This window comes from Mobula hypostoma, chromosome 16, assembly GCF_963921235.1.
Source record: "Mobula hypostoma chromosome 16, sMobHyp1.1, whole genome shotgun sequence".
Classification (NCBI taxonomy): Eukaryota; Metazoa; Chordata; class Chondrichthyes; order Myliobatiformes; family Myliobatidae; genus Mobula; species Mobula hypostoma.
The window spans coordinates 23,335,539-23,351,127 of record NC_086112.1 but is presented as its reverse complement, the minus strand read 5'-3'; the positions used below and the strand labels follow the sequence as shown (position 1 = coordinate 23,351,127).

The window sequence follows — 15,589 nt, the reverse complement described above, 5'->3', positions numbered from 1 at the left end:
AGTTTAAAACATTTGGTTACTTTCAATCAGGTAAAGTTTGTGAGCTTCAGGCAACCTGAACTTACCATGAGTTAACTCACCCTGTAACCCGCAAGAAGAATACCTGGTTCTGGTTGAGAAAGCTCTCATTACAATAGTAATGATAGGCTGGTTAGGTGCATGCGAGGTATAATTTCAGCTTGGTTCTAGTATTGTAACTAGATTGAGGTAAAAGTAGGGCAGGCATATAGTCACAATGAGATAAAGATACTGTTTTCATGAAGGTTTCAAAGCATGGAGGATAAGTATCACAGGTGCAATGGTCCTTAGATACGGTATATTGGGTATTTTAAAATTGGGCTAGGTACCCAATAACCTGTTAGCTGCACAAACTTATTGGCCATCAATCATTGGGAGCAATTATTTCTATAGTAATATCTCTGGATGTATTTTCCAAGGGGATTCTGGTCCCCAAATACACAAGACAGAGTGACTCTTCATACCTGGTTGTCAAAGCAGTGGTACCTAGTATTCTGTGATTCAATCCTGGGCTTTCACTTGCAGGCTACTTCGTATTGCAAGGTAGTATAAGTGTATTTGATGATAATTTTACTTTGAATTATGAACTTTCTCTGCTTGGTAAATGCACACGGAAAACTGAAGTCCACTTGAGCTCATTTTATTCTTAATACAGAAATCACTGAAAACTTGCGCTTTGGCAGTTGTTCACATTTTGGCAAGTGTATTAAACTCCCTTCATGAATCTTCAACTACAGCACACCATTGATATGCAATCTCAGATTTGTTTCTGTATTATATGAAGGGGAGTCACACCACCTTCTGATTGATTGTTTTGGTGCTACTCTCCTTCATACCAAATGAGTAAGAAAGGATTACATAATTTGCAAACAGATCACAATTGGAATAATTTATTTTTCAGTATTTAACTGCACGATTAAAAAAAAATAACAAGTTTGTAATTTTAGATATGCACAATGTATAAATTTTAGTTATAAAGCCTTTAATAAGCATGAAAATGATCATTTATTTCTCCCTGGTTCTCATTGACAAAATTTTAATCCTGCAGATATGTTTAAATAAGATGTTTCATTTTGAAACTTTGTAAATTATTTCTTTCCCTTAAAAAAACTCCCCGTGGTCTTTGCTATGCAATATTTTTCATTGCAAAGTGAGTAATCTGAGCCCAGATGTTGGGTCTCAACCAGACATGTCGATTGTCCATTTTCCCTCCACAGATCCTGCCTGAGCTGCTGAGTTCCTCCACCAAAATGTTTGTTTGCTCTGAATTCTGGCATCTGCAATCTCTTGTGTCTCTATTAGTAATCTGCTCTTACTACAATTATAGCAGTTGTATGAGGACTGTTGAAGGATAACTTTCCCCTATTCTGAGGAAGTAACTGCTGCTGCTTTATGCTTGATATGAATACAATGACATAACAAAGACTTGCAATGTCTTGTGCAGAAATTCATGAGAATAGATTGTACCTTTTGTACTCTGTGAAGCAGTAAATTTGATGACAGGCTCCACACTTCATTACTGGAAACACAGTATATTTAGTTGGAAAATTTATTCACTAACTGCTTGGTTCCAGCTATTCAGGGGTGCTCCCTCAGATCAGTACTGTTTTTCATATCTAATGAGATACCCCTCTGTGGTAATTTGATTAATATAATTGTGCCATTTTATTATCTTCTCAATAGCTTTTGCTCTGGCACATAATTTTCATTTTTACTAAACTAAACTTTAGATTGCTGGTCTGTGTTCCAGTACCACTTCATATCCATCAATCTCCTTATTTGCTGGAAACACCAACTAAAATGCCTGAAGTATGGAGTGGATTTATGTTCTAATCAGTCAGGGAGTAAATGATTGTGAAAAGATAAAGCCATTGTAAATATTGTTTAAAATAGAATCAAGCTGAAAATGCTGGAAACATAGTGAGTTGGGATGCCCTGATGATTTAAAACCAGAGATTCTGCAAATTTTCAGCAAGTCAGAAGAGGTTGGCAATTCTCTCCTTAGGAATTTCTAGCTTTCACTTCCTCATTTAACATCAATGATGTAAGTGTTTAGGGGGCCAACTTATTTCCATTACATTTAACAATGATTATTGATGAAGCCTGAAACTCAGCAAATAAAATGTATTGCTACAACTTCAAGAAAGTGCTATGTGCAAAAGTTCATAAATTTGGTGGAATTGTAACCATACTACTGAGGAGTAAGAACATTTACTCCACAGATCTCCTTAAAATTTCTGCCCCTTACCTTAAACAAGAAGAATCAAAATTGTTTGCCCTGGTTTTGGTCATTATTGACAAATTTTTCAGATGTTATGTCCTGATTTCCATTGGAAGCAATTTTTAAACTATTAGAAATGTGGCCAGGAGGCATAGTCTAGACACAGAAATCAACATATTTCATGTGAAGTAAGATGTGAATGAGCTCTTGGTGGAAAATGAACTATATGTATATAATAATTGTTCTTTTTTCTTTCTCATCTCTTTTAATTTGATGTGAGAAAATTGCTTAACAAACCAAGAATATTTACAAGAAATAAATTGTCCATCTTGTAATTTCATGATTAATTGCATTATTTACTTACTAAACATTATCCAATTAACATTTATATAATGTTGATCTGTGATCTTGTTATCGTAGGATCAAATGGTGTCAGTCGCAGTGTTACAAAAACAGTCAGTACGAAATATGATGGCCCCACCAAAATTATCGCGCCTTCACCAGTGAAAAGGTAAAGTTATGCTATATTTAAGCAGATTAGAAACACCTGTTATGGAACATTTATCTCAGAATACTAATATCAGAATGTCTGAATTTCAATTTCAGATTAAATTTAAATTCTTATTAGAATTTGGTAACATTAGAAATATAAGCACAGGTTCACACTTGGGTCATAGGGTTGACTTGAGGCCCGGGAAGATAATTTTATCATTCTGCTCAGTGTTACGTAGCAAGAATCTATATTTGCCATGTAACTCTTTCTTCAAAATCCAGGATATTACCTCATGCAGTCCTTGCAGGTGCACACTTAAAGCATTCTGTCTGGATGTATCACGCATAAAATGCTGGAGGAACTCAGCAGGTCAGGCAGCATCTGAGGAAAGGGTTAAAGAGTCGACATTTCAGGCTTGGTATGACAACGATTCTGCTCAAACTGCAAGAAATGGCAAAAAGTTGTAAGTACAGACCAGTCAGTCACAAACCTTGATTTATCATTGTCACATGCACTGAGATGCAGGGAAAAGTTTGTCTTGCGTCTTGCATACTGTTCATACAGATCAAATCATTACACAGTTCATTGTGCTAGAATAAGGTCAACCAGTAACAATGCAGAATAAAGTGCAAAAGCTACTAAAGGAATGCAGAGCAGGTAACTGATGAAGTACAACATCATAGAGGTAGATTGTGAGGACAAGAGTCCATTTTATTTGTACAAAAGATCCATTCAAGAGTCTGATAACAGTGGAATAGAAGCTGTCCTTGAGCCTGGTGTTACATGCTGTCAGGCATCTGTATCTTACAAGCTCTACAGAAACTGCCCTGGTGTGCTAATGATCCTTTGGAACCCAATGAGAATTGCCTGGAAAAAACAGCATATACTATCAGATTGGCAAAGAGCTGTGGTGGTGTTCATCCCCAAAGAGCAGAACTCCAGTTCCATCAACCAGTTCAGGAGCATTGCACTGCTGAATGTCGAGGGGAAAATGGCTAAGAGGATGACTAGCTACCTCATGGGCAATGGATACATTGACACCAGCTGCCAGAGGCAGGAGATTAAGCTTCCTGGGATGTGTGGAGCATGCATCTTTTATATGGGACCAGATCCAACGAGCCAAGCATGAGGAAGGTGACCTGCATGCTGTGTGGCTGAATCTCCTGAACGCTTGTGGATCTGTGCCTCACCAGCTCGAGAACTTTGCGATGGAGTTCTTTTACATCTTTGATTCATTAGAGGCCTGGTTTCCGATTACTTCAGTGACCTCCAGATGGGCTTCTCTTTCCGAGACTTTACAACAGGGTGGCAGCAGTTTGAAGTAGGCATTGCGATGGGGTGTTCCACCACTCCATTCCTGTTTGTGGCAGCCTTTGAGATCATCCTTTCTGGAGCAAGGCAGGTGGTTGGAGGGATAAGGCTACAGTCAGGACAGGGGCTTCCTCCACTGAGAAGTTACATAGATGATGTCACAAGCATCCTTCAGAAGGCTGCATGCACAAGAAAGTTGCTGCAGAGGCTCGACGAGCTAGTGACATAGGCAAGGACGGAAATCAAGCCCTCCAAGTCCTGAAACCTATCCATCCGAAAAGGGGTCAGAAACAACATCACCTTTGTTGTAGGGGCGAAGAAATCCCATTGTTAACCATGGAGGCCACCCAAACCCTTGGGAAGCAGTATGCAGCAGGGCTGTCTGACAGGCAAATAGGAAAAGTAGCAGAGAAACAGATCGCAGAGGGCCTGGCCGGAATCGACCAGAGCTAACTACCCACAAAGTATAAAGTGTGGTGCTACCAGTTCACACTATGCCAAAGGGTGATGTGGCCCCTGAAAATGTGTAAAATTCCCTCATCAACAGCCAGTAGGATGGATGGGATAGCCAACTTGTACATCTGGAAATGGCTGGGGCTGCCTCAGTGTTTCACGGACACTTCGGGAAGAACATGTTGCAGCTGCCATTGAGACCCATCAGCCTGGGTGCAAACAGGAAAAAACCCGATTGGTGGTTCAGCTAAGGGAGTCCACTCACCTGCTGGTGAGGAGTGCCAATGCCCCAGTGCATACTGGCCATAAATGGAGAGCTGAAGCTCAAGTAGATCAGGCTATCAGCAGGCTGCAGTACCAAGAAGTTGTCACAGAGTCCAGGCTGGACATGCAGGACTTGGCTGGGGGAAGGCAGCACATTTCTGGTCCATGGCCTCGAAGAGAGGAAAGCCATTGTAGTGGAGGAGGTGACAAGGACAGAGCAGGAGGACTACAGGATGAAGGCAGTGGCACAGGGCCGCCAGAGAAGCTGGACACCATGGAAGGGCACCATCAGCAGGTCATTCACTGGTCTGACCTACAGAAGATCCTATAAGCCAGACTCAGCTTCCTCATCAGAGCAACCTATGGTACCTTGCCCTGACCCGAAATCTTCACCAGTGGCTCGGCAGTGAGGTTAGCTGCCCCCTGTGTGATACCACCGATGCCGACCTCCAACACATCCTGGCAGGACACAAGACTACACTGTCCCAAGGATGCTACAGATGGCAGCCCGACCAGGTCCTAAAGTAATTGGCAGAGATCCTAGAGACTTGCAGGTGAGATGCGAGAAGTGGCCTCTCCCCAGTGGGATGACAACTCATCCCATTTATTAAAGCTGGTAAGAGCACTGGATGGACCCGTCCAAGAGCTCCTTCAGGACTCCTCTCCACGGGCAAGGAGTGGAACATGAGGGGAGATAGCTACAGTTCCCCATGGAATCACCACCACATCTTTCTGCCCAGACATAGTACTGTGGTCCACAGCTGGCAAAACAGTTGTCCTCATTGAGTTAACCATCCCATGGGAAGAAGGAGAGGAGGCTACCCATGAGCGAAAGAGGCTAAAGTATTCAGACCTGCCAGCTGAGTGTAAGGAAGCTTGTGGGATGATCAACATCCACTCTGTGGAGGTAGCTTCATCGGCACATCAACAACAAGGTTACTTTGTGATGTGGCAATGACTGGAGCAAGGCTCAGGAAGGCCAGCAGAGAGTTTGCTGAAGAAGCAGAAAAGGGCAGCTTTTGTCTGTGGCTGAGGAGGAAGGACAGAAATTGGGGGACAGACTAACCCCACTGGAAGCTGCAGGGGCTGGCAGGGAGATCCTGTCGCTGCTCTGCCACCAGGAGATGTACCAAGGCTGAGGGAGTGAAGCATCAATGAGTAGTTGTCCCTGGCTGATAATCCTGCAGCTGACCTAAGGGTACTGTTGGATGTGCGGCAGGTAGCAACGCCATCTTCCTGTAAATCTCATTGACTTTCCCCCATGTGTTGATCTAGGAAAAATGACAAATGTGCAATAAAATATTCAGTACTTTTGCAAAGTTAAGTAAAATATTTTAAATATATACTTTATACTTTATTGTCGCTAAACAATTGATACTAGAACATACAATCATCACAGCGACATTTGATTCTGTGCTTCCCTCTCCCTGGATTACAAATATTAAATAATAAAAATATAAAAAATAGTAAAAAATAGTAAATATTAAAAATTTAAATTATAAATCATAAATAGAAAATAGGAAAATGGAAAGTACAGTAGTGCAAAAAAACCGAGAGGCAGGTCCGAATATTTGGAGGGTGCGGCCCAGATCTGGGTCAGGATCCGTTCAGTAGTCTTATCACAGTTGGAAAGAAGCTGTTCCCAAACCTGGCCGTACGAGTCTTCAAGCTCCTAAGCCTTCTCCCGGAGGGAAGAGGGACGAAAAGTGTATTGGCTGGGTGGGTCGTGTCCTTGATTACCTTGGCAGCACTGCTCTGACAGCATGCGGTGTAAAGTGAGTCCAAGGACGGAAGATTGGTTTGTGTGATGTGCTGCGCCGTGTTCACGATCTTCTGGAGCTTCTTCCAGTCTTGGACAGGACAACTTCCATACCAGGTTGTGATGCACCCTAGAAGAATGCTTTCTACGGTGTATCTATAAAAATTAGTGAGGGTTTTAGGGGACAGGCCAAATTTCTTTAGTTTTCTCAGGAAGTAAAGGTGCTGGTGGGTCTTCGTGGCAGTGAATTCTGCTTGGTTGGACCAAATCAGGTCATTTGTGATATTGACTCCAGAGGAACTTAATGCTTTTGACCTGTTCCACTTGCGCACCACCGATGTAAATTGGGTCGTGCGATCCACTACTCCTTCTGAAGTCAACAACCAATTCCTTTGTCTTGCTGACATTGAAGGATAGGTTATTGTCTTCGCACCATGCCACCAGGTTCTTAATTTCCTCTCTGTACTCAAACTCGTCGTTACCTGAGATACGGCCTACAATTGTTGTGTCATCAGCAAACTTATATATTGAGTTCGATGGAAACTTGGCTACGCAATCATGGGTGTACAGTGAGTACAACAGGGGACTGAGTACACAGCCTTGTGGGGCATTGGTGCTCAGAGTGATTGTAGAGGAGAGCTTGTCCCCTATTTTTACAGCCTGGCTCCTGTCTGTGAGGAAATTGAAGATCCAGCTACAGATCTGAGTGCTAAGGCCCAGGTTCTGGAGCTTAGGAATCAGTTTATTTGGAATGATGGTATTAAAGACAGAGCTGCAGGGGGTGGCAGGGAGACCCTGTCACTGCTCTGCCACCAGGAGATGTACCAAGGCTGAGGGAGTGAAGCATCAATGAGTAGTTGTCCCTGGCTGATAACCCTGCAGCTGACCTAAGGGTACTGTTGGATGTGCGGCAGGTAGCAATGCCATCTTCCTGTAAATCTCATGGACTTTCCCCCATGTGTTGGTTAATATATAATTAACAATAAAAATATTTTTGTATTATCCCTAATCGCTATTCTGCTTCTCTATGTATTTTGACCCATCATCATGGGAAATCCTCCAAGCAATTGTGTTTTAAAGTTCATATCAGAATTTACATTTCCACACTTGAAATAGCAAATGGCAAAAGAAAAAAAAGTGCAGTTATTTCAGAGTTGTGAATAATATCTTGCTGGCAAGCTGCATTGTAGTAAATGAATATTCTTAACACCTCTAAATGAGCCTCAATAGGCGTCAATTGATGAGCAAGTATCACTGGATTGCACTGTCAGTAAAACCTTCCATCACTCAGGAGAATGCAATACTGGACCTCTCCTTGGGAACAAGGCAAGGCAAGTACCTGAAGTGAGAGTCAGGGAGAACTTCGGCTGTCATGACCATAATTCTATTAGTTTTAAGATGCTGATGGAAAAGGTAGGACATATTCACAGGTTAGGATCCCGAAGTGCAACAGGGCTAATTTTCAAACTGCAAAGTAAATTTATTATCACAGTAATATATGGATCATATATTACCCTGAGGTTCATTTTCTTGTGTGCGTTCACAGTAAATACAAGGAAGCGCAATAGGACGCAATGAAAAACAGCACACAACGAATGACAAACAACCAATGTGCAAAGACAACAAACTGTGCAGATGCAAAAAGAAATACAAGTGAAATAATAAATAAACAAACAAACAATAGATATGAAGAACATGAGTTGTAGAGTTGTTGAAAGTGATTCCATAGGTTGTGGAATCAGTTCATTGCTAGGGAATGTGAAAATGAGTGAAGTTATCCTCTGTGGTTCAAGAATCTGATGGTTGAGGGGAAATAACTTCCTGAATCTGGTAGTTAAGGTTTGAATTTTTTTTTGTTTGGCGGAATTAGGTAGGATTTAGCAGAAGTTAACTCGAAGGTGGCTTGTTTGTTCTGTTGTTTAAGATGACAAGCCAGCGATCTACTGGTCAGTCAGCCTAACATGAGTGGTGGGAAAGTTACTGGAGGGAATTCTGAGGGATGGGATCTACCAGCATTGGGTCAAACAGATTAAGAGGAGTCAACGTGGCTTTGTGAATGTTGTGCTGGATGCAGAACAAGGAACAGCACAGCACTGGACAAGCCATTCAGCCCATGATATTTTGATGATCTTGAAGCCTGTTTATGTTATATGTCTTCCCATTGTGTATCATCCATATTTTTCATTCCCTTCATATTCATGTCTCCATCTGAACTTCACCAATATTTTACAATTCTCGAAGAGGTAACTTAAAATGTAGGGTAGGGTAGTAAATGTTGTCTGTTTGAACTTTAACAAGGTCTTCAAGTTCCCTCAAGCTAGGCTGGTCTGAAAGGTTAGGTACCATGGAATTCAAAATTGGCGCAGAGGTAAGAAGCCGAGGGCAGTAGCTGAAGATTGTTTCTTGGAATGGATGCTGGTAATGTGTGCCATGGGAGTTGGTGTTGGGACCCTTGCTATTCATTATTTATATAAATGCCTTCCACCCACACCAAGTTCTACATTGGATGCAATCTCACTAGCTCTACTCTCAGCCTTTGATCACCTGAACAATAGCAATATCTACATTACGCTGCTGCTTACTGAGTACAGCTCAGTGTTCAACGCCATCACCCTTCAGTACTACTCAAAAAACTTCAAAACCTGGGCCTCTGTACCTCCCTCTGCAACGGAATCCTGAACTTCCTCATTGGGAGACCACAGTCGGTGTGGTGTGAAAATAACAACTCCTCCATGCTGGCACTCAACACAGGTACACTTCAAGGGTGCATTCTTATCCCATGGCTGTAGTTCTCCCACATTCATGACACAGCATCTATATATTCATCAGTGACACAACAGTTGTTGGTAGAATCTCAAATGGTGACAAGGAGGCATATGCGAGTGAGATAGATCAATTGTTGAGTGGTATTGCAATTTTGCATAGCCTGATGAAGAGTCTTGGCCTGAAATGTTGACTCTTTATTCCTTTCTGTAGTTACTGCCTGACTTGCTGAGTTTCTCCAGTATTTTGTGGTTATTTTCAGCAGTTTCTTGCTATCTGCAAACGTAGAGCAACTCATTCTTAAAAATTTTTGTCAGCCCTTAAACAGCTTCAGAGTAAGATGAGTTCCTCTGCCTATCCATGACCACACAGGAATGTAGCTAATAATCAACACTGATGATCTTAGGTACATGCTTGTTACTGAAGTAGATCCGCCAATATAGATCAGTGTGACCTTGAATATGTATTTGCGGAGCTTGCTTAGCACCCGATTTCATATAATGTAATTTTTAGTCATGTCACTGAAACAGAATCACCATATTAGTCTATTTTTTGCTGTAGAACATGTAAAATTATATTATATCTTTGAGTAAATTTTCCATTTGAGTCTGGTGTAGGGAATCGGTTTCCTTTTACCAACAAAAATCTTATTTTTATAGAAGTCCTATTTTCATGTTTTACTGTTTGGAAGAAGTGTACCTTGTAGTGCAGAGTATTCTTTCATTGATGGTAAGGATTGTATTGTAAATCAAGCCGTGAATCTATTTCTGTCTAGTTTTGATTGCCAAACATACAAGGCTTTACTTCCTTTGATCCATAGTTAAGTATGAATATATTCAGACTTCATTTTTAATATAATCTCAGTTAAAAATCATACAAATCCAGATTTTGAGCCCCATCTGTACATTAATTAAATGACACTGGTTAGGCTAAGTGGGATTGAAGGAATCATTAAGAACATGTCATCTTTAGTCATGCAGATCATGTAATATTGTACTGTTGGGCAAAGTCATGGGAGGGATACTTGTATTTTTAGAGAGCAATCCCTGGTAGGTGTTTAACTGTCCTGACAGTTTTACCTTCTTAGCTCCAGGGCAACCAAATTAGATGGTAGTCCAGCCATACAGAACAGAACTAGTGCGCCATGGGAGGAAAATGGTCCCCAGAGGTAAGTAGGCGTTAATTATCTTTCCACCTTAAAGTTATTTTCCCTTAGGGAAAACCTTCATCATCCTAATCTAGCAACCACCCGAATTGCTAATTGTTCTCTAAGTCAGTGGTCCCCAACCACAGCGAGCATGTGCTACCGGGCCGTGAGGAAACGATATGATTTGGCAATATGAAACGACATGAATCAGCTGCACCTTTCCTCATTCCCTGTCATGCAGTGTTGAACTTGAACACCCCCTCCCCCTGTCGGCCGGTCTGCAAGAATATCGTCAATATTAAACCGGTGCGCAAAAGGTTGGGGACCCCTGCTCTAAGCTAACTATTTACCGGAATGATGTTGCAAACTATAGTTCTGAAAAATTAGATCTTTTGTTTGCATTTCCTACTGTTTTGAGATTGTGACTTTATTTAACCTTGCCACTGCAGCAGGTTATGGTTAAAAGTCTAGGATTCAGGTTAATGACTTTCTCCAGAGAAAAGAAATTCCTATTCCTCTATGCACATTTTGCAGAAGAAAATATGATTCGTACATGATCACTTGTGCAGCAATGGGAAAAATACCCAATTGTAGTGCTTATGCACAGAATGCCTTGTCTTGGGTGCACTCGTGAAAGCTTTTGTCCAATAGTGCCAATGCAAATTGGTTCAGATACCAGTGCCATGCAATTTTAGTGTAGGTTTTAATAGCACAGATGAAATTCTACCCTCAGTTCTTCTTTTCATCTCTTCCTTGCATAACAAGAATATTACCTACCAGTCCAGTAAATCATTGTATCTGAAGAAAGACCCACGAATATCTTAGTTCCAAAAGTAGTAAATGCAGTTCATATTATTATATTTAGTCATCCACTGTTTCTTTTCAGTGGATTATTTATTTCTCCAAGTGAACGTAACAAATCACCAAAGTTCCCTCATCCTAAACGACGGACTGCTTCTGGTGGAAGTGACAATGAGTTGGTTCAGCCTGGCAGACGATGGTAGGAATTATTTTAAGTAATTGATTTTGTTGCTATTTCTATAATGCTTGCCATTAAAAAAAATGCTTGAATATATCATATAACCATACAACAATTACAGCAGGAAACAGGCCATCTCAGCCCTCCTAGTCCGTGCTGAACACTTACTCTCACCTGGTCCCACCGACCTGCACTCAGCCCATAACCCTCCATTCCTTTCCCGTCCATATACCTATCCAATTTTTCTTTAAATGACAATATCGAACCTGCCTTTACCACTTCTACTGGAAGCTCGTTCCACACAGCTACCACTGTCTGAGTAAAGAAGTTCCTCCTTGTGTTGCCCCTAAACTTTTGCCTCCTAACTCTCAATTCATGTCCTCTTGTTTGAATCTCCCCTACTCTCAGTGGAAAAAGCCTTTCCACGTCAACTCTATCTAACCCCCTCATAATTTTAAATACCTCTGTCAAGTCCCCCCTCAATCTTCTACGCTCCAAAGAAGACCTAGCTTGTTCAACCTTTCTCTGTAACTCAAGTGCTGAAACCCAGGTAACATTCTAGTAAATCTTCTCTGTACTCTCTCTCTTTTGTTGACATCTTTCCTATAATTCGGTGACCAGAACTGTACACAATACTCCAAATTTGGTCTTACCAATGCCTTGTACAATTTTAACATTACATCCCAACTCCTATACTCAATGCTCTGATTTATAAAGGCCAGCATACCAAAAGCTTTCTTCACCACCCTATCCACATGAGATTCCACCTTCAGGGAACTATGCACCATTATTCCTAGATCACTCTATTCTACTGCATTCTTCAATGCCCTACCATTTACCATGCATGTCCTATTTTGATTAGTCCTACCAAAATCTAGCACCTCACACTTATCAACATTAAACTCCATCTGCCATCTTTCAGCCCACTCTTCTAACTGGCCTAAATCTCTCTGCAAGCTTTGAAAACCTGCTTCATTATCCACAACACCACCTATCTTAGTTGCATCTGCAGACTTGCTAATCCAATTTACCACCCCATCATCCAGATCATTAATGTATATGACAAACAACATTGGACCCAGTACAGATCCCTGAGGCACACCACTAGTCACTGGCCTCCAATCTGACAAACAGTTATCCACCACTACTCTCTGGTGTCTCCCATCCAGCCACTGTTGAATCCATTTTACTGCTTTAATATTAAAACCTAACAACTGAACCTTCCAAACTAACCTTCTGTGTGGAACCTTGTCAAAGGCCTTACTGAAGTCCATATAGACAACATCCACTGCTTTACCCTTGTCAACTTTCCTAGTAACCTCTTCAAAACATTAAATAAGATTTGTCAAACATGACCTTCCATGCACAAATCCATGTTGACTGTTCCTAATCAGACCCTGTCTATCCAGATATTATATATACCATCTCTAAGAATACTTTCCATTAATTTACCCACCACTGACGTCAAACTTACAGGCCGATAATTGCTAGGTTTACTCTTAGAACCCTTTTTAAACAATGGAACAACATGAGCAATACACCAATCCTCCAGCACCATCCCCGTTTCTAATGACATTTGAAATATTTCTGTCAGAGCCCCTGCTATTTCTACACTAACTTCCCTTAAGGTCCTAGGGAATATCCTGTCAGGAGCCAGAGACTTATCCACTTTTATATTCCTTAAAAGTGCCAGTACTTACTCTTCTTTAATCATCATAGTTTCCATAACTTCCCAACTTGTTTCCCTTACCTTACACAATTCAATATCCTTCTCCTTAGTGAATACCGAAGAAAAGAAATTGTTCAAAATCTCCCCCATCTCTTTTGGCTCCACACATAGCTGTCCACTCTGATTCTCTAAGGGACCAATTTTATCCCTCACTATCCTTTTACTATTAATATAACTGTAGAAATCCTTTGGATTTATTTTCACCTTACTTGCCAAAGCAACCTCGTGTCTTCTTTTAGCTAATTTCTTTCTTAAGATTCTTTTTACATTCTTTATATTCCTTGAGCACCTCATTTACTCCATGCTGCCTATATTCAATGTAGATATCTCTCTTTTTCCGAACCAAGTTTCCAATATCCCTTGAAAACCATGGCTCTCTCAAACTTTTAACCTTTCCTTTCAACCTAACAGGAACATAAAGATTCTGTACCCTCAAAATTTCACCTTTAAATGACCTCCATTTCTCTATTATACCCTTCCCGTAAAACAAATTGTCCCAATCTACTCCTTTTAAATCCTTTTGCATCTCCTCAAAGTTAGCCTTTCTCCAATCAAAAATCTCAACCCTGGGTCCATACCTATCCTTCTCCATAATTATATTGAAACTAATGGCATTGTGATCACTGGACCCAAAGTGCTCCCCAACACATACCTCCGTCACCTGACCTATCTCATTCCCTAACAGGAGATCCAACACTGCCCCTTCTCTAGTTGGTACCTCTATGTATTGCTGCAGAAAACTATCCTGCACACATTTTACAAACTCCAAACCATCCAGCCCTTTTACAGTATGGGCTTCTCAGTCTATGTGTGGAAAATGAAAATCTCCCACAATCACAACCTTGTGCTTACTACAAATATCTGCTATCTTCTTACAAATTTGCTCCTCCAATTCTCGCTCCCCATTAGGTGGTCTATAATACACCCCTGTAAGTGTTACGACACCTTTCCCATTCCTCAATTCCACCCAAGTAGCCTCCCTAGACGAGCCCTCTAATCTATCCTGTCAGAGCACCGCTGTAATATTTTCTCTGACAAGCAATGCAACACCTTACCCTCTTGTCCCTCCGATTCTATCACACCTGAAGCAACGAAATCCAGGAATATTTAGTTGCCAATCACACCCCTCCTGCAATCATGTTTCACTAATGGCTACAACATCATATTTCCAGGTATCAATCCATGCTCTAAGCTCATCCACCTTTCTTACAATGCTGCATGATATAATTTTGACATTTTGTTACTCTTTAGTTGGGAGTTCACTGCCTTCAATTTTCCATTTATGGCTCTGCCTCTATTATTTACCTTTTCAAACAGCAGTACTAAAAAGCATACGCACATTACATAAGCACCACAGAAGCATAGTGGCTAGCACAACACTTTAACAGTACCAATGACCCAGGTTCATTTCCTATGCTGTCTGTAAGCAGTTTGTACGTTCTCCTCGTGACTGTGTGGGTTTCCTCAGGGTGCTTCAGTTTCTTCCCACAGTGCAAAGACGTACTGATTGGTGGGTTAATTGATCATTATAAATTGTCCGGTGATTAGGCCAGGATTAAATCATGGGATTGCTGGACGGCGCGGCTTGAAGTCCCAGAATGGCCTGTTCCACACTGTATCTCAAATAAATAGATAAAAGATAGGACATTTTTGCTTGCAAGAAGAGCAGGAGTGTGAAGGAAACCTAGTTTGTCAAGTAAAGCAGTGATGGTAGCAGGAAATGGAACTGGTGAATATATTGCCGAATTTGAGAGGTAGAAGTAGACATGACCATTTCTATCGAATGAGTGGAAGTATTCCTGAGGCTTGACAGTATTGTTGAGGGCACAGAACACAGAATTATGGCCACAGTGTCAGATAGTGACTTTGTTGCTGGTCACATTGGCAAAAATACATATATGAGATGCTCATACTCCTGTCTTACGTGGATTGCAGAATTATCACATGAGGGTATTGAATGGACAAAGAAGTTGTGGATTTGTGACTGAACCTCTTCACCTCTGAGCTTTAAGACTTCAGTGGAGATGTCATCCACACCTGTGATTCGTTTCGTTTAGTTGGAATGTGGCCACCTCGACATTTTGTTGATTAAGAATGCTGGCAAAGCTGGATTGTGTAACTTGCTGTGGTTTGGAGTCAGGGCAGAGTCCCAATTGAGAAGGTCTTTGCACAGTCTTTCTAGTAGGTGTTAACTGCCTTTCTGTTCCTGATGAGTTCAATCTGTTGACTCCCAGAGGAATGTGGTTTTTGGTTTTGGGCCCTTAAGTGGGTCAAAGAGATTGTGGGATGACTAGATGGGATCCTCAACCATGCTTTGAGCCCTTCATCCACAACACTTCCGGTAAATGTCACAAATAATCGGGGGGGGGGTGGAGGGAGACCCTGATGATCTTCTCACCAGTTTCACTATCGTCTGTATAGTCTTGCAATCCAATGCCTTGCAGCTTCTGTA

The 15,589-nt window shown here is 41.3% G+C and overlaps 1 protein-coding gene across 5 annotated transcripts in view; it reads left to right on the top strand.

The window, feature by feature from the left end:
- The window catches only part of epb41l4a (erythrocyte membrane protein band 4.1 like 4A), a 236,026-nt gene that overhangs the window by 180,398 nt on the left and 40,039 nt on the right, over positions 1-15,589 (top strand). For 4 of the 5 annotated variants that reach the window (XM_063069159.1, XM_063069158.1, XM_063069157.1 and 1 more), the window contains exons 14-16: positions 2,660-2,750; positions 10,370-10,450; positions 11,316-11,429. In XM_063069159.1, coding sequence (XP_062925229.1) covers positions 2,660-2,750; positions 10,370-10,450; positions 11,316-11,429 — 286 coding nt within the window. The remainder of the gene's footprint in view (positions 1-2,659; positions 2,751-10,369; positions 10,451-11,315; positions 11,430-15,589) is intronic. The other variant, XM_063069160.1, reaches the window with a different exon arrangement.